Consider the following 26,647-nt stretch of genomic DNA (forward strand, 5'->3'; position numbering starts at 1 on the left):
CGCCTCATGCCGCCCTCTTCCGGATCGCGACGGGGAAAATGCGAAATATCACGTTTCCTTGCGCGAGTTTTTGCGTTGTCGCGCAAAACTCGCGCGAGGAAACGCGATATTTCGCATTTTCCCTGTCGCGATCCGGAAGAGGGCGGCATGAGGCGACTTAAAGTTAGTCGTCTGGAATCGGCCCTGATTTCTGGGTAGGCTAGAGATCAGTTGTAATTCCAGGAGAATATCAGGCCGCCTCTGGAGGCTGATGATTCTTCTAGTCTGGCTAGGGTGAAACTTAATTATTCAGAAGGGCTTTCTTATGCAGTTGTTAGGGCTGCGCTGGAAGGAAATGGCTCAGAGAGACATGTTGGTGACTGTAGACTATACTACTGGACACTATCTGTTGCTGTAAGTATGCTCCTACTGTCCTGTTTCATATTTTGTTTTGGGATTTTTTTTCTTCAGCTTTATACTGGATTTCTGCTTGTTTTCAAATTTTTGCTATGCTTAGCCTATCGTGTCCCAGTCAATGTTCATATAGATTTATACTATGTAATCTACCTTGAGAAAGGTGGACTATTAGGGTTGCCAGCCTCCAGGTAGTGGCTGGAGATCTCTTGGAATTACAACTGGTCTCCAGGCCACAGAGATCAGTTCCTCTGGAGAAAATGGCTACTTTGCGGAGTGGACTTTATGGAATTATGCCATGCCAAGGTCCTTTCCCTCCCCAAACCCCACTTTCTCCAGGTTTCATCCTCCTCCCCCCAGATCTCCAGGAATTTCCCAACTTGGAGCTGACAACCCTATGGACTATAGATAACATTAAATAAATACGGCACCTCAGCCACTACACCATATGGTTCCCCTTGGTTTCTTTTTTGCAGCGAAATCACGATCTTGAGTACCCGCTCTTCTTGGATCCTTCACCACCACGTATTCTTTGGTCTTCCTTGGAAAGCCACCAGCAGCCAGAGTAGCCCAAACCGCAGAATCCGTGTTAGGGGAGCCGCAGAATAAGAAGCAGAGGAGTTAGCCGTGTTAGTCTGTGGTAGCAAAATCAAAAAGAGTCCAGTAGCACCTTTAAGACTAACCAATTTTATTGTAGCGTAAGCTTTCGAGAATCAAGTTCTCTTCAGAATAAGAAGTAGCTCCAGACACCAGATGGCGCCGCAGCCGCCCACCCCCTCCAGGAAATGCCCAGTAAGAGGCGAGCTAGGCGCCGGCAAAAAAGGAGAGGTTTCTTTATGGTGCTTGGAGAAGAAGCAGAGCGGAAGTCGGACGCCGGGCGGCGATAACTTGGTAACGTTAGGGGAGGGGGCGGTTGTCGCTTGCAAAATTGCCTCTTGAGGACTCGCCCTTTCAGATGTGGGGAGGGGGCAAGCTGGTGGAAGCTCAAGACCCACAGTCCCCCCGCCCCAGTTCTGGGGGAAGGTTTTATGGAGTGAAGAATGTAGTCTTGGCTTTCCAGAAACAACCCAAGGGATCGACAGGTTCCCTGCGTAGAAAAATAAAATGTATCGTGGGCAAGGGGTAGGGCACTTCATACATCTGTGTGTCTGTGCGTAATATATATAAAGCTAAGAGCAGGTTAGGGGGAAAGAGAAATGTGTACTGGGGCAGAGGGACTCTTCACTTGTTGGTCCCTTCTTGCCTGACACGTGTTTAAGCAAATAGGTTTCAGGGCCAAGCTACACATGACGAATGACACTTGAACGGCAAGTGGATTGAGTGGAGGGCAAGTGAACAGGGAGAAATACACTTGCCGTTCAAGTGTCTTTCGTCATGTGTAGCTTGGCCCTCAGTTGATCTCATAGAACTGCGTGTCTCTAGAAGCAGCAAATCCTCTGCCAGTGAGTCAGAGTAGATAATGCTAACCTTGCTAGACCAGTGGTGCGACTCAGTGTACGGCAGTTTCATATTTAATAGAACAGCTCACACTCATCCGCCTCATTTACCCAGAGGTTAAATTGTGCTGAGTTCAGTAGAGATTGTTTTCCAGTCGGCACGAGAAGGATCGCAGCATGTGTTTACTTCAGGCCTTCTGGACAGAGTGGAATCCTATTTATAAGCACATTTGATTAGGATCAGGCTGAGGTTTAAAAAACAAAAAAGTCCAGGCAAAAGAGAGCCAGTGTGGTGGTGTGGTTAGACTAGGATTGGAGAGACCTAGGTTCGAATCCTCACTTGCCATGGAAGCTTGCGGGATCACCTTGGGCCAAGTCAGTCTCAGTCTAACTTACTTTACAGGATCGTTGTAAGGATAATTCGGAGGATAGAACAGTGTAAGCCATTTTGAACCAGTCCCCACTGGGGAGCATTGTGGGAATAAATGAAGTAAATAAATTTGTGTACGTTCAGGAAAACTGGTACCTTAACACATAGGATATCAAGTATCCTTCTGGTCACAGAATTTGGGTTTCTTGGGAACATGATTTGTGGATTTTGTTTTGCTTCTGCTGCCATACTTGGTCTGTTGATCAGAGGCATAATGTCTCCGAACTTTCTCATCACTAATAGCCACTGATAATCCCAGCATCTATGATTTATAGTGACTAATCCTTTTTTAAAAAGGCTTACTGGCTATTGCAATATCTTGTGATGACGATTTCCGCAAGTTAAATCATGTGTTGTGTAAGGAAATGATCCCTTCACTTTGTAGCTATGTAACCATTAAATTACTATAACCTATTGTTTGTTGTGTTCCACCTATATGGGACAAAATATGTGTGTGCCAATGCCTCAGGCAGATGAGGAACACGGAGATGAGCAGGGTGTTTTCAGTGCTTTGTAGAGTGATAGGAGCCTCAGGAACAGTGTTCTGGGAGACCCACCCGGTGAAATTTCTCATTCACTACCCATACAAGTTGCACATGATCATTTGTATTTATCATGGCTCAGTGGTAGAGCACCTACATCATCATCATCATCATCATCATCATCATCATCATCATCATCATCATCATCATCATCCCGCCCTCCCCGCAAGCAGGCTCAGGGCGGGTTACAACAGAAGATAAAATATACAAGATAAAATCACAATAAGTTAACACAGCTTTCTAATAAAGTAATATTGTGATAAAATCACAATAAATTAACACAGCTTTCTAATAAAACACTTGGCATGCGGAAGGCCCCAGGTTCAATCCTTGGCATCCTTCAATAAAGATCGGGTTGTAGGTGATGTGAAAGACCTTAGCCTGAGACCCTGGAGAGTAGCTGCCTCCCTGAGTAGACAATACTGACTCTGACGGCCTGATGGTCTGATTCAGTATAAGGCAGCTTCATGTGCTCATGTGTTTCTTGAGTTTCCTATCAACAAGACTGGATGTGTTGGAGTCTCTTGCATTCTTATTTTTTAAAGCAAATTTGAGATTAGAGGTCTTAGTGTGAAATCATGAATATTTCTTTATTTATATCTTTTTTCCCTAATATGGACTCAAATCAGTTTACAGTGTTGTTCTCCACTTCTCCATTTATCCCCTCAGCAAGGCTGTGAGGTTGGTGAGACTGAGAGTGTGTGACTGACCCAAGGTCACCTTGTAAGCTTCCAGGGCAGAGGGGTCATTTCCCAAAACCTGGGTCTCTCAAATGCTCTGGTTAGTTGGGGGGCAATTCTGGGGCTTTGGTGAGGAAACTGACTTTGGAGTATTGTAGGTTAAGCATAATAGAATAACTAAAAGTTACAATAGGGGTTAGAGACCCTTTGAGATTTGAGAGACTAACTGTACAGCCTTATGCAGAGATATTCTAAAATCACTGAAACCAGACTGGAGATTGTTTGGAGTAAATTTGCATAGGATTACAAGTAGGGCTGAGATCCCAGGATGGTGATACACTATTTTTTTTTAATCTAGCAAGAACGGGTATGGATTTTTCCAGGGTGAGGAGGGAATTGCATATTTGAATGAGGCATTGCATAAAAATTTCCTTGCACAAAACCAACTTGGTATGGCTAAGCTAAAAACGTTCCCTTACAGGGGCTGGCTTTGGAAAACTTAAAACTTTCTAGCGAATGGAGGGGGGGGCTGTTACAGGCTCAGGGAGATTTGGTATGGATCCCATCTCAAATATACAATCTCCTATGTGTTTCTGAGGTGATACCGTCCTGTGAGTACTGTTAACATATATTTTGCTAAATATTTAAATTGGCTGCTGCTGGTTCGAAATTGGGGAAATAACATTTCCTCTCCTTTAGTCTCCAATTCGTAAAAGGCAAGCATTGATAGGGATAAATCCATGGGTTTGTAAGGACACTGAAAGCTGTTGTAATTGATTGTTGCTGCAGTTTTCCTTCAAGGAGTAGAGCTTTAGCCTCATAACAACTGTGCAAGAGAGCATGACTTGCCCAGACCTGTGCAACGTGGCTCATCACTGAGTGAAGGTTTGAAACTGGGTTTTCCAGATTCAGGCCGAGGCTGATCATGTTATTCAACTTTTATGCAAAACCCTTAGGAGAAATCGTTTCTAACTTTGGTAGTGGATGTCATGAAAATTAAGATGACACCCAGTTCTACATCTCTCTATTCAAATCCCATAGTGATGCCGTAGAGGTCTTCAGTCAGTGCCTGACAGTGTCATAAGATACCGTCAGACAAGACGGAAGTGATGCTGGTTGGGAAAGCTGGTTTTGAAGGACATTGTATTGTGTTCCCCACTTTGGCGGAAGTCCAGCTGACCCTTGCTGACTCTGTAAAGAGCCTAGGGTTATACTGAATCCAGCACTGCTGCTGGAAAAGCAAGTTAATGCAGCTGCCAAAAACGCCTTCTTCCAAATCAGTCTAGCTCAGAAGATGGTACCTTGACATGGCCTATCTATGCACTCGACGTAGGTCTTCATTTGAATTCAGCTTGAGAGACACCAGCTGGTGCAGAACACTGCAGCTCAGCTATTATCAGGAGCTAGGCAAAGCATGCATCTCTCTTCCATTGTTGTATTACTGTATTGGCTACCCAATGCATTGAGTTCAATTCAAAGTATTGTCTATCATATACAAAGCCTGTCATGGCATTGTCCCCTCATATCTACAGGACTGCCTCTCTCTATGCTCTGCCATAGCACCATCTTGCAAATGGGCAAAACAACAGCTGCCCACATATACACACTCTGTTGTAGCTCCCACCTCGTGGAATGGCCTGCCCGAAATTGTCAGGAAGGCTCTCACTCTCCTGGCTTTCCACAAACTCTGCAAAACTGAATTATTCAGAAGGGCTTTTTTTTTATACAAGTAGGAGGGCTGTAGTGTAAGCAGGGGTCATTTCGTAGAAAAAGAGCTGCAGGAACTCATTAGCATAACACATTAGCACAACTCATTTGCATATGCCATGCCCCTTGCCATCACTGGAAGTATGTCATTAGCATAATTGATTTTCATATGTCCCACCCCCTGACATCACCTATCCTGTCTGTTTTGGACCCAATCCTGGCCATTCAGGGCCGTAATTGGGCTCAAATTGGCAAAAAGGGGCTGAAAATGGCTGAAAAGGGGCCCAAAATGGTCAGGATTGGGCTGCTGCTGAGTGGGAGAGTGACCCACCACCTGTTAGAGGCCCAATCCTGGCTGTTTGGGACCAATCCTGGCTGGCTGGGGCCTGATCCTGGCCATTTGGGCCCAAATTGGGCAAAACGGACCCAAAATGGCCAAAAATCAGGTGGGCAGGGCCACCTGACATGTGACCTTTTTGGAGCCCTGATTGTAAGGAAGGTTCAGAAGATGCTTTGCTAAAGGGATAGGGACTGTAAATTATACTGCTGCATACTGTCTGTTATTGTAAAGATGCTTCTACTAGGTAATTCCTGCGTTGTTGAACGTGTCATGTTTAACAGCTTATATTTAGCATTGTATTAGCTCGGTATCATATTTCTGCTTATTTTCAAATTGTATGCTATCCAAACCCTATTGCATTGTTTATTGGATGTCCCACTTGAAGATTATATTGAATTATACTGTGTCTTGAGTCTCGGTGAGAAAATAATGCAAATAAATTCATTAATAAAATCAGCCACTGAGTCATACTGAGGCTGCTTCCACACACGTTGGATAATCCACTTTCAATACTCTTTAGTGAACATTTGAAACTGATTTTCCATGTGTGGAACAAAAAATCCACTTCAAAAGGATTGCGAAAGTGCATTATTCAACGTGTGTGGAAATGGCCTGACTGAGGTGCGGCGGTAGCCATCATTAGTTAATCATTCTTCTTATTCATACAGTTGCACCAGAGACAACACTCTTGATTCACATCATCCATGAATGACCCCATGGCTCTGAGAGAGACAGATCCTTGTGGCAGCTGGACTGTCGATGGTGCTTCTAGCAGCAATTCTGGCCCCATGGAACCCAAGCTGATGCCTCTTGGTGCAGAGATGACTCCTGGATTAGAGGAGCTGGAGCTGATGGCCAAAAAATCCAGCCTAAGAAAGGATTCTCATTCTGGGACTGGAAGTTTTGGGAATGGCACAGGCAGTCCTGAAGAGGAGGACAAGATTGTCAGGGCCAACCATGCCAATGGGCAACATGATCAATCTCCCCCACAACTCAATGAGGATGGAAAAACAGCCTGCCAGCAACCAGGACCCCTTGATGGTCTTCTTTTGGAAGCGAAGCTCTTGAGGCCTAAGAAACGGAAGCTGGTTCTGCACATTGATTTAAACAACACTATCCTGGTGTCTGACAGACTGTTTAATCAGGACATCAAGGAAGCTCTAAATAATTATCTGAGTACTGTGACCTGGGGAAAGGTCAATCCTGCAGGTAAGACCCAGATACTGTATTGTTGGGAGTTTAGATTACACCAAATGGCTTTTTCCTACAGGCTTGGTCTTATATGATATGTCTCGGGGTAGCCCTGATCGCTTGACAGAAAGAATGATAACGTGTCTTAGAGACTAAAGATATTACCACACTGGTCCTTAGTGGTTAGAAAATGGCTGTGCCTAAGCACCCATCAGAGCTTGGAAGAGGACAGGTGTGTCTCTGTGTGTGAAGAAACGGCAATTAAAAGAAGCAGCAGGAGACAGAGAAGAAGACACCCAGTGCTGTGGTGCCTGCTCTCTTTCTCTCTCCCCACCCGCTTCTCTCCCTCCCTCCCCTCCACTTCTCGCTACTCGGAACAGTGGAGAGCCCTTTACAATCCTGAAGCAAATGTCCCAGTTTCTGTGACTAGAAAACTTAAGCTCTGCAGCTGAATGGTGTTCTACAATAAAAAAAATTGCATCCTGTATTTTGCTTGAACGTTGAAAAATAAATAGTAAATGAAGGACAGGAAGAAGGGACCAAATCCTGCAGTTAATCGGTGTCTGAGAAGGGAGATGGGAAGGGGGGTTTGGAAAAGGATGTAGAATGCTGAAACTGAGTTCAGAGCTGTCTGGGGAGATCTCTTGCAGACCCCCGTGGTGGTTTCTGAGTGTCCACAGGATCCTGCTCTCATATTTAATCCCCCCCCCCCGTGTAGTTTCAAAGACTCAAGGCAAGAAAGCGGGACTTCTCTTTCCCAAATCTTAGGTTCTGTGACAGGGATGGGCAAACGGCGGCTCGGGAGCCATATGTGGCTCTTCTAGACATATTGTGTGGCTCCTGGAGGTCTCTGAGTATTGCTGTGGCCATACATTATATTTTAGTTTAGTTTATTTTCCTCCCTTCCCTCCTTTTCCTTTCTTTCCATGTCTTTCCCTCCCTTTTCCTTTTTTCCTTCTTTCTTTCCATGTCCTTCATATTTTCAATAAAAATGTTGGGGTTGCCAGGTCTGACTCAGAAAATACCTGGGGACTTTGGGGGTGAAGCCTATCAAGGATGTGACATCACTTTTGTGATGTCACTTCCAAGACAAAGATCAGGTAATGGCTCTTCCCAAGCTCCACCCCTTCCAATGATGTCACTTCCAGCATACTGCACCAAAACCCACCCCTTTCTGTGATGTCACTTTCAGGACACTCCCCCAAACTCGCCTCTTCATCTGAAGTCACTTCAATGCATCATGTCTTGCGGCTCTCACACATCTGACGTTTATTCTATGTGGCTCTTACATTAAGCAATTTTGGCCACCCCTATTCTATGAGAACAATCTCTGTTGGATTTTCCTCTGTCACTAGAAGTTTTTTTGGATCATACAATGTATACTGGCTGGGGGATCTGCAAGGAATTGGAGGGGGTGGATGGGAGAAATAATATGGAAATTCCATACTGCCCTGAAAAATACACCCTTCCCCCAACTTTTAGGGGTTGAACAGGTAGATCTGGGGCATTTTCAGTCATCATCAGGATTTTAAAGGTTTTTTCCCCCTTTTAGTTATTTCCAATGTCATTTTTTGATGCATACCTGGGGATTCTCCCTGAGCAAACAGAGACCCTCCTTCATCTGCAGCTGGCCTTGTTATGCAACTTCCATTATCCACACAGGGTTATTATGAGATACAGTGGTTTGTTTCACTTTTGTCATGCACAGTCTGTGTCTCCTTTCTTCAAGGTTGTGTTTTTGGTGAGGCTGTTACAGTTTTTACCACTAAAGTGCAATATTTTATAACGTGGGCAAAATGCAGCGTAAGGCATTCTTCGTGTGGTCCGTTCATTCTGTTTTGCCAGATGAATATAGTAAACACCTGTAGGGCATGTTTGCGATTTGAGGAGACAAGCATCACAACTTCCCCCTCCGTGCACCTATTTCTTTTAAAAATCATTTAAAAATAACTTATTTGGTGGCTGTGTGCTTCTCTCTTGAGCAGCACCCCTGTTTGGAGTACAAAGTGGGAACAGTGGTTGGGCTTACTGCCCTGTGGCAAGTATCCCCCGTCTGTTGCAGGCCAGTGCACCCTTGTGGGACTAGGTGCCTGTGGGAGGACCAGAATGCTTTTGGAGCATGCTTAGGCCATGAATAATAATCCTGCTTAACATTTGTGTGGTGTTTTTGGAGTAGTCAGAGTACTTTACCTTTCTTCAGAAAAGTCGTACAATGGTCCTGTAAGGTAGACTAGCACAACTGTCCTCATACTGCAGATGATGGCTTTCTTAAGAGCCCCCTAATCAGTTCATGGCAGAGGTTAGATTTGAGCCTGGGGCCCTTTGATTCACTGCTCAGCCTCTTAACATCTATCTTAAACCTGTTGGAAAGGTGAATTCGTACTTGGTCTGAAGAGATATCTCACATTCCTTGATACCTGGAATGTCACCTTGCTTACCCAAATTGGGAGTCTAGCACATGGCCTCAAGAATCTTTGATTTTTAAAGATGGAATTCACTGCATGGATTAATGTGCTTCTTAATATAGGCAATTAGCTGGCATTGAATCCCCTAAAAAAACTGTTGTACACTTGTCCAAAGCTGGGAAAAAATGGTTCTGTGAAGAGGCATGTGTCTCTTCACAGAATATTAGTGCTGCACTGTAGAATCAGTTAATTGAGCAGCAGATTTTAAAAATTGATTAACTTCATTTCTAGTCTGTCTTCCTTGCTGATACTCAAGGTGGACATCAACATTTTTAAAAGTGCAATATAAACAGTATAGTGCATACAATAAAATTGGATTGCAGTAAATTAGAAACCAGAACGCAATGAAAACAGGATAATACATACAATGAACAAGGCAACAGAAACTGCCGAAAAATGTTAGACATTAAAACTACTACTGTTTCCTCCCGTCCACTGATTCTCTCTTGCCAATGTTCCCTGCTCCCACTGCATTAACATCATGAGGCACCCACGTGGAGGTGAGTGTGGTATTGTGATTAGAACACTGGACTGATACCTGGGTCCAAATCCCCACTCTGGCATGAAGTTCACTGGGTGACCTTGGGTCAGTCATTCTCTCTCAGCCCAGCCTACCTCTCAGGGTAGTTGTGATGATAAAATGGAAGGAAGAAGAAGTATGTGTGCGACCCAGAGCTCCTTGGTAGTAGGGTGGGGTGAGAGAGGGAAAGGGGGAGAGAGGGGTGTAGGGAGCCCATGTTTGCCTTGTAACATGCAGTCCTGTCCTTAGTATCTTGCACTTGTGTCAATTACATAGATGATAGAATTCACCTCCAGAATTGTTTGTGCCTGTCTCAAGAGCCAGGGATCTGAACCAGAAGACTATCTGGCAGTCCAACTCTCTGCTGCAAAGCAGGACCATGTACCTGTTATGCCGCCCACAATCCGGATCTCTTTATAGATCAAGCGCCTTTGTTCTTTGCAAAAGTAACCTTATCAGAAGAGCCTGCTGCATCCTGTATTTCAGTGCTTTCGAAGTACATTTGCATATTGTTGATGTCTTCAAAATTGGGTTAAAGCACTCTCCCTCCCTCCCTCCCTCCCCCCTCCCTTCCAGGCATCAGGGATCCAAATGAACATATATTCAGCTAAGGGGCTTGACTTCAGGTGCCCTCTGCCTGGGCTGCCATTGCTCACATCAGATATTCATAAATTCCACTTCACCTCCTCCTTTTTTTAAAAAAAAATATTTTTTGAATAATATTTTGTCCATGCTGCGATTTTTGGCTTCACAGACTCCTCGGAATCCCTTGGTGGAAGCAATGTCATTGCCTTAACAGAGAAAGTATTTTACTGATGTTGTATAGAAGCAGTAGCATAACCTTTATAGAAAGGTTGTGGAATCTCTTTGATTGGATATTTTCAAGAAAAGGTGTAGGAGAGGTATTTTGAGGAGTGGGGGGGTGGGGGGTGGAATAACCTTATATAAGATAATGTGGACCCTGTTCCCTGCATCCTGTGCCTTCCCCCATGCCCAGTGACTGACAGCATCACTGATAATTAGATCAGTGTCATCTATGCAGCCTGGAGAAAGAAGGGAACCTTTAACGTACATAGGTACCTGCCACAGCACTGATGTGACACTGTGAGAAACTCCTGGCCCAGGTGCAAAGGTATGCGCAAGAGAGAGAACCACCTGGGCATCTGGAGTTTTGCTGACTTTTCCGGAATTGGCCTGTCTCTTTGGAAGCAGAGATGCTGTTGGAGCAAAAATGGGTACCAGAGTACTGGCTGCACGTACAGTTCTGTCATAGGGGATCTCTCTCCTTTGGGTCCCTGCCACTGTGTGGATGGACTACAGGGTGAAGTAGGGTATGGCTCAGTGGTAGGGCATTTGCTTTGTATACAGAAGGTCCCAGGTTTAATCCCCGCCATCCCCAGTTAAAAGAATCAGGTAGCACGTTATGTGGAAGACCTTCCACCTGTAACCCAGAGAGCTTCTACCAGTCCAGAGCGGCCAGTACTGACCATGATTGACCAAACATCTGACTCAGTATAAGGTGGTTTCGTGCGACTTGCTAGGTGTGGAATATCCCATGTTTGGCTTGCCAAGTGATCTTAAAAATGGGTCCATTCAAACATTGGTTAGTAGATTGTGAACCGCTGACAGACTTGTCATTTTTTTAAAATAGATATGGAGTTGAATCTAGACTAAATTTACCAATGGCAGAATGGAACTTCCTAGCCTCCCCCTTCCACAGCCCACTGTTTTCCACAAAAGGCTGCTGCTAGGATTAGGGGGACCCTGAGGAATGTCACAAGGGGGGGGGGTGGTCTGCAACAGGAAGAGGGAATCAGTGGAAACTGCCAGTTTGGTCTGGCTCCCACCCACGGTCTAGAATTGTTACAAAGAAGCAAAATAAAAGGAGATCCAGGCAGTTAAACCACAAGGAGGTAACAACAACAACAGGGCTTTTTTTCAGCTGGAACGCGGTGGGCCCAGGTTTAATCCCCAGCATCTCCAGCTAAAAGGAGCAGGGAGGAGGTGATGGGAAAGATGTTCCACCTGAGACCATAGAGAGCTGCAGCCAGTCTGCATAAACAGTACTGATCTCCATGGCCCGTGGTCTAATTCGCTATGAGGCGACTACATCTATGTTCATGTGAATGAGCTACTGGCTAACATGTGCCGACAGAGCTCAAGGAAGCTGGCCTAGGGAGCACAGGAAAGCTTCAAGGTAGCCCAGGAAGGGAAAGTATAGCCATGTGGTATTTGGGTCCAGTAGCACCATCAAGAGCGAAGGGCGCTTTCATTCTCAAAAGTTCGTACCCAGGAAATCGAGTTGGTCTTTAAGGTGCTACTGGGGCCCGAATCTTGCTCTTCTGCTGCAGACTAGTGTCGCTACCTGCCTGAAACTTGCTTCACGGAGGCTAGCCACGCAGGGGTTGAAGGCTTTTGTGGCCCTAGCAACAGCAGAAGAAGACGCTTTCAGAGCAGAGCACTGCAACCTCCCTTCTCTCTCTTTCAGGCAAGTGGCAGTGGTTGAGCGAGTCTCCCTCACTATTACCTCCTTGCCCAGACGCCGTGAGCTTTTACTCTCAGTTTCGCTACTGCGAAATGTTCACTGAAGAGCCTCCAGGCCAGTGGTTCCGAGACCTCCACGCGCGCCACCTGAAGCTGCTGGAATGGCAGGGCCAGCCTCACCCAGCCCTCTCCATCCCCGATCATATGGGGGTTGAGCGCTACCACTTTGTGCTGCCTTCCTTCTTCCATCTCCTGCAGAGCCTGCACCAGGAAGGGAGGCATTTTGCTGTCATCTTCCGTACTTTTGGCGGAGATCTGCCTCGTGTCTTGCAGGCGGTGCACTGCGCCCTTGAGGGAAAGCACCCCCACTTCCCTACGCTGCAGGACATCTCGGTGAGTGGGCCAAAAGCATGCTGTGGCTTTCTTCCCACAGGAGCAGCTCTGGACCTGTCCAGCTCGAGACCTTCAGACTTGATTGCCGTTGCTGCTGTATTAGGAAGCCGAATGTCGTTTCTTCCCAGATAATTCTTTTTTAATAGAAGCTTTTGCTTGAATGCAACATCAGATGGTTTGATTTTCCACAGAGCCTGTCAAAAGGCTTTCAGAGGTATTCTGTCAGATTTCCCCAAGTCACATAGATCTAAGTTTAGTTAGGAGGTCAGCAGCTTGCAAAGCTTTTAGTTGCCTTCCTTTGGGCCCCAGGGCCAACCTTCCCAATTCTACGTACCTGTTTTCTCCCTTGCTTATTCCATCTTGCTCAGGCAAACACCAAGGGCCTGCCTCCGAATCACAACTACTGAAGACTTGCAGTGAAACAACCAGAGGTATACACTAGAGTAATCACAATAATTCTCCTCTAAATAAATCTAGATGGGACATTTTTGTATATTGTGATGTAGTATTTATGATATATTATATTTATTGATTAACATTATGCACTTGAGCACTGTGTACTTTATATTTAAAATACAGTAAAATTATTCTTATTTAGAGAAGGGGAATTATTCCATCTTGCTCAGCTGCCACACTCCCTGCAAAAGACAATCTTAATTCTTTGCCCCACTTTTAAAAGCAATCATCTTGCTTCCTGTTGCATTTATATCCCTCCCTTTCTTCAGGCCATCCAGAGTGAGTTATGTAGTTTTCCCTTTGTCTGTAGTATCTTCACAAGATACTACAGACAGAAGGTAGGTTAGGCTGTGGGAGACTGACCGGTTCAAGGTCACCCATTAAGCTTCATGGCAGAGTGGAGGTTTGAGCCTGGATTTCCTAAGCCCTAGTCCAGCACTCTAATCGCTACGCCATGCTGGCCCTCATCATGTACACATATAGGCATTATGTGCAATATAATCTTGTGGGTGTCATAAAGGTATTACATGTAATATCTTGTAGCCCTTGGCTTGTCAGCCTTGCTAAGGTGGTAAGGTACATGTTCCCATTTTACAGATGGAAGACAAGCAATCTGGTCAAAGCCTCTTTTTGGGAAATAGTGGTGTTTCATCCAAATCCAACACCCTGTGCCCCAGACAGGCCCTCTGCCTAGCATAATCATGCCCGCTGCCATATTAATACGAACAAGTTCTGGAGTCGGCCATCCCCCCCCCTTTAGTACCTATGAAGAAGTTCTTTGGCTGCAACTGCTGAGGTCCTCACCAGAGATTAGATCCCCCATGAGTGGAATTAATATAGGTGAAATGGCTTGTGCTTCCGGTCTCCATTAGGGAGATTGTCAGTGCACACTCAGTTGGATTCGTCCTCCCAGACTCCCCATTGCTCTCCATTTAATTGAAGTTTACAGAAACCCCATACACACACCCAGTGGAGGGGAAGGGGGGCGCCCAGTGAGAGCCCAACACCTGCACTCCCCTCCTGACTGCATGTTCTCCCTCCCATAGACTGCCGCTCTGTAAACTTCAATTAAATGGAGAGCCAAGCTGCAAGACCAGAACGCCTACATTTCCCATCAAAACTTGAGGGAAGCTGACAAGTGTCCAACCTGTGTCAGGCATCACTTGTAGCTTGGCTCTCAGGCTTGCAGTTTAGAGCCTTGTAAGAGAGTGACAAACACACCCTGGTGGACAGGTTTCAAGTGATGCTCTTTTGCCATTTTCTTCACTTCCGCTGTTGAGAGATTTCAGACTTGACAAATTCTGTAATGCCCTGTGGATCAAGGGAACATTTCGACATATTTATTATCACGTTTGAATATCACCCTTCCTCCAAGGAGCGCAATACGAGGTGTGTTGAGGTTGCCCCGTTTTGTCCTCACAACCACTCTGCGAGGTAGGTTGAGAGTCCACATGCCGTCCAGTGAGGATTGCGTCTTAGTGAACATTTCAGTTCAAGTGGCCCCCAGCAAAACCCGTCATTACACCACATTGGCTCTCCAGTTGCTACAGCTGAGATCCTTGATTCAGAGGAACAGCAAAACTCAAGACTGGTAGCACCTTAAAGACCAACAAGGTTTTCAAGGTGTAAGTCAGAAGCTTATACAGGGAGCATTTTGTTGATCTTCTAAGACACTACTGAACTTGAATCTTTCTGTTGTACTGCAGACCAGCTGGGCTCCCCACCTGAAACTTGGTTCAGAGGAAAGCTCTATAGCCAATAGTAAAGTGGCTTGCCTCTGTTCTGGTTGCAATAACAGCAGCAAAGGGACTTCACATTTTCTGGAGATTCCCCAGGAGTGCAGAAAAAGCTGACTTTGTAAATCAGTCAAAAGAATACGGTAGGGGGAAGGAGAACAGCTTGATGAGGATTGACCGCACTCGGAGATGCACAGAATGTTGAGAGGAGTTGAATCAATTGAAGGGCGAGCCGTGTTTGTGTTGGTTCGGAGGGGGGGGGGGAGCGTGTAACGTTCGTAAATCCCTGAACATTTACAGATTTCCAAATAACGTATTTCTTTTCCATCTTACCATGATTCTTTATAAGCCCCAGTTTGTGCTTCTGAATATCAGATGCTGGGGAGAAAAACAGGAAGCCTTTATCTTCCATGGGAACATCTGTCTGGCTGCTGTTGGAACAAGAATGCTAGATTAGGCAGCCCAGCTGGGCTGTTATTCTGGATTTCAGGGATATACCCAATGCTGTACATGCAAGCAGACCACTTGCATGGGGAAAGAGAGCTGTGAGAGCCAAACAGGAAAGTGGACCCCATAGAAGGGCCCCTTCCTTGTGGGGTGAGAAGTTTTCATGCTTTGCAAAATATTGCTTCTCCGGTCTCCATTTAGGAGATGGCCACTTTCTGTTCAGAACCATTTCTCAGTTTCCCCACCTCTTTGATCTCAAGTGAGATTCTCTCTTTTATGCATGCACATGTCATCTCCCCCCCCCCCCTCTGGTACACTCACTTCAAGTAACATTTCTCTTATCTCTCTGCAATGCTGTGATAGCTGCCTGTAGATCTGCACCCAGGACAAATTCGATGCACAAAACAAAAGGTGATAGTAATCCCGGGAGGAGAGCGAGCAGAGCGGCTCCTCTGTGCAGCCAGCGACAGAGAAATTTACATGTACCTCAGCTCCAAAGAAGGCCTGTGTGGCTTCCAGGATCACTTTCAGTGGTGAGTCTGTGATGGAGGTGTGCTTTTATTTATGATGCTGTTGGTTCCGTTAGCAAGAGGAAAGCCATCCTGGTTCAAGTATAAAAAACAAAACAAAGCCCTCTCACTCTGGTATGCAGATTTCTCTACTCCCTTCATCTCCTGAGAATGTAGCTTGTTCAAGAAATCCTATGAAATACCCGTTTCTTGGGAGCTAAGAGAGTGACAATCAGTCTTAAGCAATTACTCATTTATTTGCTGTCTCCAGCCAGACATTCCTGCTGAGGCACATTTATTTGCTTCTTTATTTTTTGCCTCAACGGAGCCTACATCTGCTGAGTTACTTGGAAGCTTTTTTTTTTCAAAATCGCGTATTGGTGGATTCTTCAAGGTTCGTTTGGCACTGCTGTATCCCCTGCCGGGACTGAAGTGTGTGACTTCCTCTTGCTCTCAGAGCATATGACCCTGTCAGTAAGAAAGGGATGCTCTGGTCTATATCCAGGGACCTTTCATGAGGTTGGGGGCGAGGGTGGTGGTGGATTAATAGCTGGCACCTCCAGTGTGACATCTTCTGCTTCGCCATGTAACTCGAGTCATCTTGTGAACTTTGTGCCATCAGCTTTGTGCTAACCTGCTTGTTCCCATTTTAGAAAAATGGGCTCAAACTAATCTCATAATGTAACCAACCAACCAAAGCTGTGCATAGCCAGGTTGCAATAATCTCTTTTTATTGCCTGGAATGACTACTAGGAGGCCTGGTCTGCCCAGAAGCCTGGGACTTCAGCAGGTGGTGCCTGTCCTACTTGTGTGACGTTTCCTTTGTAGCAACTAGGGCTGTTCCTGTACTGTGCTTTTTGCGCAAATCAGCGGGACGCATCCTGGCCTAATTTATATGCCTTAGGTTCTGCATTAAATGCAATATGTATTTCATTTGCCGTTTTGCCTCTTGAATGCAGAATTTAGTTTCCAGTGATACAACATCCAGGAACTCTCTTATTTTAAAAAGAAAAAGTAAGTTTCTAGACCTCATTGTTTTGGACAGCTGTTTGGAAGCATTTTGGCATTGTTGCAAGAGGTGGGCTCAGAAACTGGAGGAGGAGGGGCAGCAGTAGCCTGGCTCAGTCCTCTAGCTATTGCTGCTGGCTCTTACTCCCTTTCCTGCCCTCATCCTTCTCCACCGACACTACTGGCCCCCTAACTCCATACCACACCTTCCTCCATTCTCCTTTATCATCTCATTAATCGCCTAAAACAACCAAATCTTTTGAAAACTTCAGTTTTGAAGGCAGAAGAAGTTGTGTTTTGATAAGAATAAATGCAACAGTATGTTGGCAGAGTTACACAACTTTAAGGTTGACAATGAAGAAACTAAAATTGTTAAAAGGTTTTCTATTCCTTGGCTCAGTCATCCACCCAAAAGTAGACCGCAACCAAGAAATCAGAAGGAGATTGAGATTTGGAAGGGCAGCCACAAAGGAACATAAAAGATCCTGAAGGATAAGAATGTGTCACGGGATCCAGATAATTCATACTATGGCATTCGCCATTACTATGTATCAGTGGGAAAGTTGTACAATGAAGAAAGCTATCAGAAAGAATTCATTTGAATTGTAGTGTTGGAGGAGAATACCATAGACTGCCAAAAAGACAAATGGGTTCTAGATCCAATCAGGCCTGAATTCTCCCTAGAAGCTAAAATGACTAAACTGTGATTATCGTATTTTGGTCACATCATGAGAAGACAAAAGATAACTCTGGGAAAGATAATAATGCTAGGAAAAGTTAAAAGCAGTAGGAAAAGAGGAAGACCCAGTATGACATGGATTGATTCAATAAAGGAAGCCACAGCCTTCACTTTGCAAGACCTGAGAATGATAGGATCCTTTGGAGGTTGTTCATTCATAGGGTCGCCATAAGTTGGAAGCATCTGGCACATAAGACACATATCAGCAGAGTAGGGATTTGATTGCATACAGGCCGGAATGTGAACTCTTCAGATGCAACCTCTGGCATCCTTTGTGGTGATAGGAGGGGTGTGTGTTTGTTTACTGGTTCAGGGAAATCCCGTATTGCTTCTTGTCATGAGTCTCCTTGTGTTGCAGGTGGGCAAGAAATCAGCACTCAAGTAAAGGTGGGAAGCCCCTTTGGATTGATCCTCACGATGCAAACACCCATCACATCTTTATTGATGACAACATTCGGCTAAGTGATTCTGACACCATCATCCAGCCTCGGGTATCTTTGTTGTGACCTTTTTTTAAAATATTTTTTTACCTTTTAAAATTATATTAAATCTTTCATTTGCAGGAGTTGTACAGAATATGATTCTATGAAAGTATTAGCGCCACAAGATGTTGATAGGGCCGCAGGCAGAGAGAGAATGGCCTTATATCCTGCCATCGTTCTTAAGCAGTGGAAGGGTCCCCCCCATGATTGGAGTGATTTGGATGTGTGCGTGGAGGGGTGATTTCCTCCCCTCCCACTGCAGGTCCCACCTTTGCCTGCTGTGCTGTTCATGAGAATCTACTGACCTCCCAGGAACAAAAATAGGGGACGGAGGGAGGCTGCCGTGGAGGAGAGAGGAAGGAAATTCTAGTTGCATGGATTCTGCTTTGCTTGCAGATCTCGTAGAACAGAAGCAACTAAATTTAGGTAAAGGGGAAAGAGAGGTCATGGGCAATGAGAAAAGGGAAATAAGATTATCATCTAGACATGTGGCTCCACCTTGTCTTAACTAGTATTGGAAAGGAGGGACAAGAAACCATCAAGAAAAGCCATTGTAAATTTTGTGAAGTAGGATGGTGGAATGGTGAACAGCAAGCGTGCTGTTCTGCTGAGAGTGTTGGACTAAGACTGGGGAGCCCCTGGGCTCCCCTCTGCAGACAGTGCTGCTCGCTAGGTGACCTAGGGCCATTCATGAACTCTCAGCCTAGCCTACCTCACAGAGTGGTTGTTTGTTGGGAGGGGCAATGTAAGCAGCTCATAGTTCCTGGAGAAAGGGTGAGAGAAAAACAGTATATAAGAATAAAAACTAAATGTGGGAAGAGACCAGGAATGGATTCCAACCATTGTGAAAAAAATCCACCTTTGCTTGTCTTTTTGCCCAACATATCTGATTCTGTGTTTTTATCCCATCTTTCCTCCATGAAGCTCAGGGTGGCATACAGGTTTCTCCTCCTTTTTATCCTCACAACACCCCTGTGAGGTAGCAAAATCAAAAAGAGTCCAATAGCACCTTTAAGACTAACCAATTTTATTTTAGCATAAGCTTTCGAGAATCAAGTTCTCTTCGTCAGATGCCTGATACAGAGACTGGTCAAACCAGTCTCTGTATCAGGCATCTGACGAAGAGAACTTGATTCTCGAAAGCTTGTGCTAAAATAAAATTGGTTAGTCTTAAAGGTGCTACTGGACTCTTTTTGATTTTGCTACCACAGACTAACACGGCTAACTTCTCTGCACCTGTGAGGTAGGTTAGGCTGAGCGAATGACTGGCTGAGGTGTTATCCAGTGAGCTTCCATAGCAAAGTGGAGATTTGGACCTGAGTCTCCCTAGTCCATGTTCTTTGCTAAGGTAGATACACCATACTGGCTCTGTTGCTGACAAGGATATGCCACCGCGGTGTGTAAATAGCCACAGTCCTTTTATCGAGTCCTGTGCTTCCTCCTTGTCTTGCCAATCACCTCAGGAGGTAGGCTGGGACTGAGAGTGCATGGCTTTCCCCAAGAGAGCTTTGTGGCTCAGTGGAGACCAGAACCCCTGACTCCTCCATGCACGCCCAGGTGTGCTCCCCTTAGCCCTTCTTCAGAATGCCTCCACCTGACTTGGTGAGGGAAACGCTTCTGCAAAGTGGGGGTGGATAGGGGCTAGCTGCCGGGCATGCTCAGGTGATTAGAGGAGAATTGTTTGCCGGTACGGAACAGCAGCTGCTTGATGCCTGTTCTTGCTGCGGAGCTCCCTCCGTCCTCCTGGTGTGAGTCATTCCCGTTCCCCACTGGAGCCGAACAGCCTCTCTGGCTCTAAGCGGCTCCGGAGAAGCACGGTGTGCTTAAAGGGCAGCGCTTACACTCGAGCATGCTCCACAGCCAGGAAGAAGAAGAGAGGGGGCAGCTTTTAGCTATTGTGGTGGCTTTTTGTCTCCTCCAGAGTGCAGGCTGGCCTAGCAGCCTGAGGAACAGCTGGGCAGTAAAGGTTAATTGGATCTTTCTGGAGTCCAGCCGCCACAATGGACTCTTGAGGCTCTTTGTGTAAAGGAAGTATCGTTATTGGCCTCAGGAGGGTGTTGATTTTCCACCTTTCCCTTGGTGGTTACAGCCGATCGATAACACAGTGCGCTCTCTGTGGGAGAGGCTCAGAGCCTCTGGGGAGCATCTAGCAACTTCACCCTCCCCCACATCAATGGATTGCTCTCCATTGGGCAAAGATGGTGAGAGGAAAACATTCTTTATCCATCTCTGGCCTTTGGTCAACTTATATTTTTAGAGAGAATGCTCTGAAGAGGACCCCTGAGGATTCTGGGCCATCTTCCTCCTGCCGGCTCCACGAGCAGGCCTGTCGGCATAGAGGCTGGCAGGAGTTTGATTCCTGCAAGCTCCACCTTGAACCTGGCTCCTTTCACCTTTAGCCCAGGTTTACCCTCTTGCACTTCCGCGTGGGCCTGGCTGTGCTCCATCCTGCTGTGCTCCTGCTATTGTTCCCCCAGCCTGCTAGCGGGCCTTGTGTAAAGAAGGGCGTTTTTGCTGGGCAGCTTACCAGATTTCAGTACGAGAGGGGATGCTGCTGCTGCTGCTGCTGCTGCTGCGCGTTTAATAGCCATACAAATAGCCAGTTGCAAAGCCTGGAGGAACAGCCCCAGGCAGGCTTAAGGGGGGGAAGCAGCACTGCCATTTCTGAAGTGAATGAGGTGAGGGGTGTGGCTTGCTGTTATACCGCCACTCTCCTTGGTGTGCTTGAAAGACCACAGCAGTGAAGCCCTCTCAAGCCCCTTCTGTCTTTTTGTTTTTGTTTTTTTTAACCTGGCAGGTGTTCTGCAGGCAAGGAGACACCAGTGCCCAGATAACACCCACCTCAGAGCTGTATGGCATTTGCCTGGTCCAGACAGACCTCCTGGAGGCCATTGCCGATACGAACTACTTCTGCCGCTGTATAAGAAGGTGCGAGGAGAACTATGAAAACTACTTGGCCCGTGCTGGGGGTGGCACATAGGGGTGAGGCTGGTGGAAGGCTCTCTGCGGAGGGAGTCTCGAAGCCCTCAGTTTCCCCATGCAGAGCTGGCAAAAGAGGAGGGACGTGTGCTGTTCCGTGCCGCCAGGCATCCACGTTCCCAGCCGCACTGCTCCTTTGCGTACCTCCCAGTGGAGTCGGTGCCCCCTTCCCAACCTCCCTGCGTGTGCGCTGGGAAGGGAATCCCAGACGCTCCTTTGGAACTGTCAGCAGTCCCAGAAAGTGCTCAGCAGCTTCTCATTCTTTGGCCCCGTCTAAACGGAGCATCCAGAAGTGGCTGCTTTGGAGCTGTTTTCTCGTACTTCAGATTCATTCAGAACCAGGGTGGCACTCAGAGACTTCCTTGCCGCCCAGGTGGCCGATGACTGCCGCCGAGAGCTTGCAATCAGTCCCCCTGTATCATGCTCGGTTGTGGTGCAGGATATCTGCTGGTCTGTTACATGCCTTTCCCCAAACATTAAAATCAAGCCTGACTGCTCTGGTTTGTTCTTTAGTCATGACAGCTGCTGACCTCAACATGTGCTAAGCAGGCTCACGGGGGAGACATTTCAGGGGTGAGTGCCTGCTTCTGGATTAATTAAAAGTCCAGAGGCTTATGGATGTCGGCAGTTTAGGGAATTCTCCATCTGTCCCTGTCCCAGGTTATGGAGCTACCAAATCTCTCAAACTCAGAAGGGAGAGACTGAATCATGTGCAGTTCTGATGCCATCTCTCTTTCTGTATACAAAAAGTCCTACTTCCTTGGCAGGTGGCTCAACCAAATTAAGCTTCGGACATGGCTTATTATTGGCTTCTTGGAAGCATCCAGTCGGTCACGGCTGGAAACAGGAAGATAGACTTAAATGGGCTTTTTGGCAGGGTTCTGGTTCTCTTTTATATTCTTTGAGGGCTTCTGGAAGGAGAGAAGCCCTGAAGAGACTTCCTCAATTTGCCTTTCCTGCTCATATTTGCTATATGAAGAGGATAATTAAAAGAGTAAGTAGGGCAGAGGAAAGGAAGTATCTGAGCAGTGGGGAGTTTTAAGTTCCGCAAGCTGGCAGCAAACATAAGCAATATGCCCTAGATCAAAGGGAGCTTGGAGGGAACGCCATCTAGAAGGCTTTCAGCAACCTACAGAAACCCACGGGGTCCTGTGGACCAGATACCTGCTGTGAAACATTCTCTCTGTCAGACTTGGGCCTCTTCCTAGACTTATACCAGCATGTTGAAAATACGGATTGGGCGGATCCATGCAGCGTGTGTTATATGTGCTGGAGTGATTTTGGGATTGCTCCGCCGCACTTTCGGCTCCTAGCTGAGCCCACGTTTGATTGCATCATTGTCAACGGGCTCCTGCAGCAGCAGACTGAATGTCAGCTGTGCACCAAGCTGGGCGTGCAGAGAAGCAGCCCCCAAGTGCCTCCCAGCCACGCCAAAGCCACCCAATTATAAAGGTTTGGTCATGGGAGCCAGCCCTCCTTGAGTAGGGCATCTGCTGTTCCCTGTCTCCCAGAGGTGTTAAGGGGAGGAACAAGACTCTGGTGGGGCAATTAGAAAGTGCTGTGTAAACAGTGCTTATTGGTGATTTACTCTGTTTGTTTTGAAGACAGTCCCGATAGCAGTAGCTAAATATTGCACAAGGGATTTCTTTACCAGCACAATGCCAGCCTGGCACAGGGAAAGAAGCCGCATGCTGATCTCTGCAAAAACCCCACCGAGCCTCTCTTAAGGCTGTATAGCCCCGTTCCTGCTTTTCCCGTCTCCCTCCTGCTGGTCCTTTGGAAGACTGTCCTTCCCCCTATTTCTCATCCCTGACAAGTGAATGGCAGCTTTCTCCCTGAAGCCTCTCCTCATCAATTATGAATTCAGTTGCCATCGAGACTGAGGGATTAAGGCAGCTGGGAGGCTCTGCTTTTGCAGCTTGCCGCGCAAGACACCTGTGCGAAACTGGCACGCTGCAGCCTGTGGCTCTTGAGCGGTGAGAGGCTGCAAGGCTTATGTCAGGCTGCTGTTTCGGAAGTGCCTCCTCGTGTGCAGAGCCACTAATCAATTAGGTGTGTATATGCTGAGATCATTCTTATAAAACTTCAGATTAATTAATCTGGAAGGAGTACCATGCTTTTGATTCCTTAACTCTAGTGACTGGGAATGCATACTCAATACCTTTTAACAAGGGCTGTTTCCTACTTCACCAATTTACCATTAAATAGGAAGAGCTGGAAGAAGTAGCTGTGTTCTCTCCCCCTGCATCCCATTGGAACGATACCTTGCTGATGTGATTTTAAATGCTGTTGGTGGTTGTGAATAAAGAAATCAACATGGCAATTAATCAGCGGTAAAATGGGATAACGTAGAAGTAAAATGCAATTTCAATTCCACTCTAACATAAGTGAGCACTGAGGCAAGTCTTTAACCATTCGGATTAGGACTACAAAACTCCTTGACCGCAGAGGTTTAATCATGGGGAACTGTGACACTTGCTCCCTAGCGAGGCCTGTCACAGCACAACCCTGACCGGATACTCTTTTTTACGGATAATCTGTTCAAGGAGCCACTTGAATTCATGGGAGTTAGTTAATTTGGACGTTGTTGAAGTTGTATGACTGCATTGGATGAGACTTTTGATTAGCCCGCACACAGCAAATACCTTGGGTTTCAGTAAGGAAAGAAAACTCTGTTAAAAATCTAGAAATAAATAGTTTAGGGACCTGTGCCCTCTCTCTTGTACCTTAGAAGCACTGACATTCCTCCCTTCTCCTTTCTTATCTCATACTGGAAGCTGACTTGTCGCTTTCCCCCACTCTGTGAAGCAGGCGGCTCTCTTTGAACTTTGTGCCCAAACCTTTTTTTTCTTCCAAGGGTCTGTAATGTTCCTCCTGTAAAGAGTGTTGTAGTTGTGAGGGCCTAAATGTTAGGCTGCCTCCTCCCCGGTGTCTTGGTGATCAGATATGCGATGTGAATCCTGTGGTCAGAACTCTAGTCCCAGTCCCAGCACGGAGCCGTGGCGTGTAGAGGTATGGGGGGCTGAAGTCTCTCCCCCATCCTCCCAACCTTAAACAGCCTCAGGGAGCTGTTATTTGCCCCACTGGGGATACCTGCATACAGGCATATCCCATCAGTACATAAGGTTTCCTCAGCAGAGTATACAATGAATCCCTAGGGCCATTTCTGATCAGAAAATCAGCATGGGCGGGGAGGCTTAAGGCCCTCTCCCTGAAGAAGTGAGCTATGGCTCAGAAAAGCTCATACCTGTTGTGAGAATTTTTCTGGTTTGGATCGGAAAATGGAGCTGCTAAATTGTAGAGGTTCAGCACAAAACCAGCATAGGCCATGGCCAAACTCCCAGTGGGCCTTGGCGGCAGTGTTCTCTTCTGGCTGCGGGAAAGAGGTCTTTCACCTGGGAGTTTGCCAAAAGAGAGGTGAGGAAACAAACTGTTAATTTGCACATCTCACACGGCGGGGCCTCTGTCCTTTTGTAACTAAATTGCTCTATAAGGGTCCAGCTCTGGCTTATCTCAAAAGGATTAGAAAAACAAGAGAAACAAGGTCTGTCTTGGGGAAGTCTGAAGTTTTGTTGTAATTTACATTTCCAGATGTTTGTACATCAAAAGTAACTGTCTTGTGAACAATGATGTGTTGATGGATCGTTTGGGAACATCCTCTGCGCAGGAAATGTTACCCTGCTATCAACAGAACAAAGTAAAATGCAATTTACACATGCAATAACTTCCCCAAACCATTGATCTTTTTCCTATAAAAGAGTAGTGTCCCCGTTCGATCAGGGCTGACCATGCAAGCCATCAGAGAGTGTTGTTAGCTCCTGGGACTTGCACCTTTCAGTATGAGAATTCTTGCTGCTTTTGGGTAGGAGAAATTTCTGTCTTCGGGTTTGGCTTGTTTCTTCTAGGGGTTTTCCATTTATTGTTGTTTTAGTTTGTCAAGGCCCCGCGAGGTGCCTTTTGACTAAGTAATCTTGCATGTTTTGTTTGTATTAAAATAAACAGTACTAGACTTGTTCAGAACATTGCTGTAGTGATTTATTTTCCAGTGATAGGGCTTAGAGTAAGGAGTTTCGGAGACACCACACACACATGCCTTGGTAAGGGGCTAACAGAGCAACGAACCGACTCTGTTGTGAGTCCTCCCAGACTAGGAGGAGAATTCTTACAACAACACCCTACCACAAATTTGGTTAGTCTTATAGGCAGGACTTTTTTTCAGCTGGAACGCGGTGGAACGGAGTTCCAGAACCTCTTGAAAATGGTCACATGGCTGGTGGCCCCGCCCCCTGATCTCCAGACAGAGGGGAGTTTAGATGGCCCTCTGCACTGCTGGAGTGGTGTGGAGGGCAATCTAAACTCCCCTCTGTCTGGAGGTCAGGGGGCGGGGCCACCAGCCATGTGACCATTTTCACCGAGGGTGATTTAAACTTTTTTTTAAAAAAACCTTGTTCCAGCTGACCCGAAGTGACGTCAGTGGCCTTGGGAGCCTGTGTGCACTTTGCACATGCACATGTGGTACCAGGGGCACCACCTCCTGCCAAGAGTTGCCCGCTGTGCTGGCAACCCACTAAGTTCCATCACCTCTTTTCCCAGAAAAAAAGCCCTGCTTATAGGTGCTACTGGACTCTTTCCCTTTTCTAATGCTACAAACAGACTAACAGGGCTACCCATTTTGATTCATCTCCATGGCAGACATATGAAGTCTACCTGCTAAAACTGATGCGTATGGAGCAGAAAAAGACAAAAGAGAAAACAATTGGCAGCTCTACAAAGGAAAGGACCAGAATGCGCACGAGAGCCTCGCTGCTCTGTGGATCGGCATTAATAAAGATGACAGGGTTACTGGACAGTATTTCCTCAGCCATGGTCCCAGACTGTGGAATTCACTGCTCCAAAAGATCCACCAGGTCACCTCCCATCTGCAGTATTGTGATCATGATTTTACTCCAGAGGACATTTAGCATTTTTATGCCCAGGTGCACTCATAGCCACAAATCGTTGCTGACTCCTGATTTTATGACTAGCTAACACTTTGGATCTCTGCTTTTAAAAATTGTTTCTATTTTTATTACTGCTTTCATTCTGCCGACTGCTATTTTAGCGCTTTGTAAACTTTTTTTATGAATCTGTTCTATAATTATGTAACATTTTAAATTTCATGCAAGTATCTGCTCTGTCATTAAGTAACATTTTAATTTCATTTGAGTGCAATTTGACAGACAAAAAGGCATGATAGAAATCTCCCAGCGAAAAATATAAAGTAGCTCTCTGTTTGACTTACGGTCTTCAGTCATGTTCAAAAGGAAACGGGTTTCTCTGCCTTTAATAGTGTGAAGTGGAGAACTGTTTTAATTTGCAAGGTTTGATTTGCTCTCAAATATAAAATCTGCAAATTTTTGCAGGTAGGATTTAGGTTTTCTTTATTCAAAATTAGACTGTTTTGGCTCAGCGTACAAATGTTACGTTTTCCTCATGTTCTCCCTGCATGCGCTATAATAACAACTTTGTTCTTATATACCACTCTTTAAGACAACTTCATGCCACACTCAGAGCGGTTTACAAAGTATGTTGTTATTATCCTCATGCCAATCACCCTGTGAGGTGGGTGAGGCTGAGAGAGCTCTGAGAGAGCTGTGACTGACCCAAAGTCACCCAGCTGGCTTCAAGCGGAGGAGTGGGGAATCAAATATGGTCCTCCAGATTAGAGTCC

The 26,647-nt window shown here is 46.1% G+C and overlaps 1 protein-coding gene across 1 annotated transcript; it reads left to right on the plus strand.

Moving 5' to 3' along the window:
• Window positions 1-1,202: 1,202 nt before the first annotated feature.
• On the plus strand, window positions 1,203-24,931 carry LOC129329348 (uncharacterized). The gene is made up of 6 exons (XM_054978880.1): window positions 1,203-1,284; window positions 6,197-6,737; window positions 12,193-12,581; window positions 15,584-15,753; window positions 17,835-17,967; window positions 20,756-24,931. Exons 2-6 carry the CDS (start codon window positions 6,233-6,235, stop codon window positions 20,936-20,938), a joined length of 1,380 nt encoding a protein of 459 aa, XP_054834855.1. The 5' UTR covers window positions 1,203-1,284; window positions 6,197-6,232; the 3' UTR covers window positions 20,939-24,931.
• Window positions 24,932-26,647: the final 1,716 nt, after the last annotated feature.

This window comes from Eublepharis macularius, chromosome 4 (genome assembly GCF_028583425.1).
Source record: "Eublepharis macularius isolate TG4126 chromosome 4, MPM_Emac_v1.0, whole genome shotgun sequence".
Taxonomy (NCBI): Eukaryota; Metazoa; Chordata; class Lepidosauria; order Squamata; family Eublepharidae; genus Eublepharis; species Eublepharis macularius.

Coding starts and splice junctions, on each gene's coding strand:
- LOC129329348 (XM_054978880.1), top strand. CDS start 6,233: ATGAATGACCCCATGGCTCTGAGAGAGACAGATCCTTGTGGCAGCTGG. Junction 12,582..15,583: donor CTACGCTGCAGGACATCTCG/GTGAGTGGGCCA, acceptor ATGCTGTGATAG/CTGCCTGTAGATCTGCACCC. Junction 17,968..20,755: donor ACACCATCATCCAGCCTCGG/GTATCTTTGTTG, acceptor TTAACCTGGCAG/GTGTTCTGCAGGCAAGGAGA.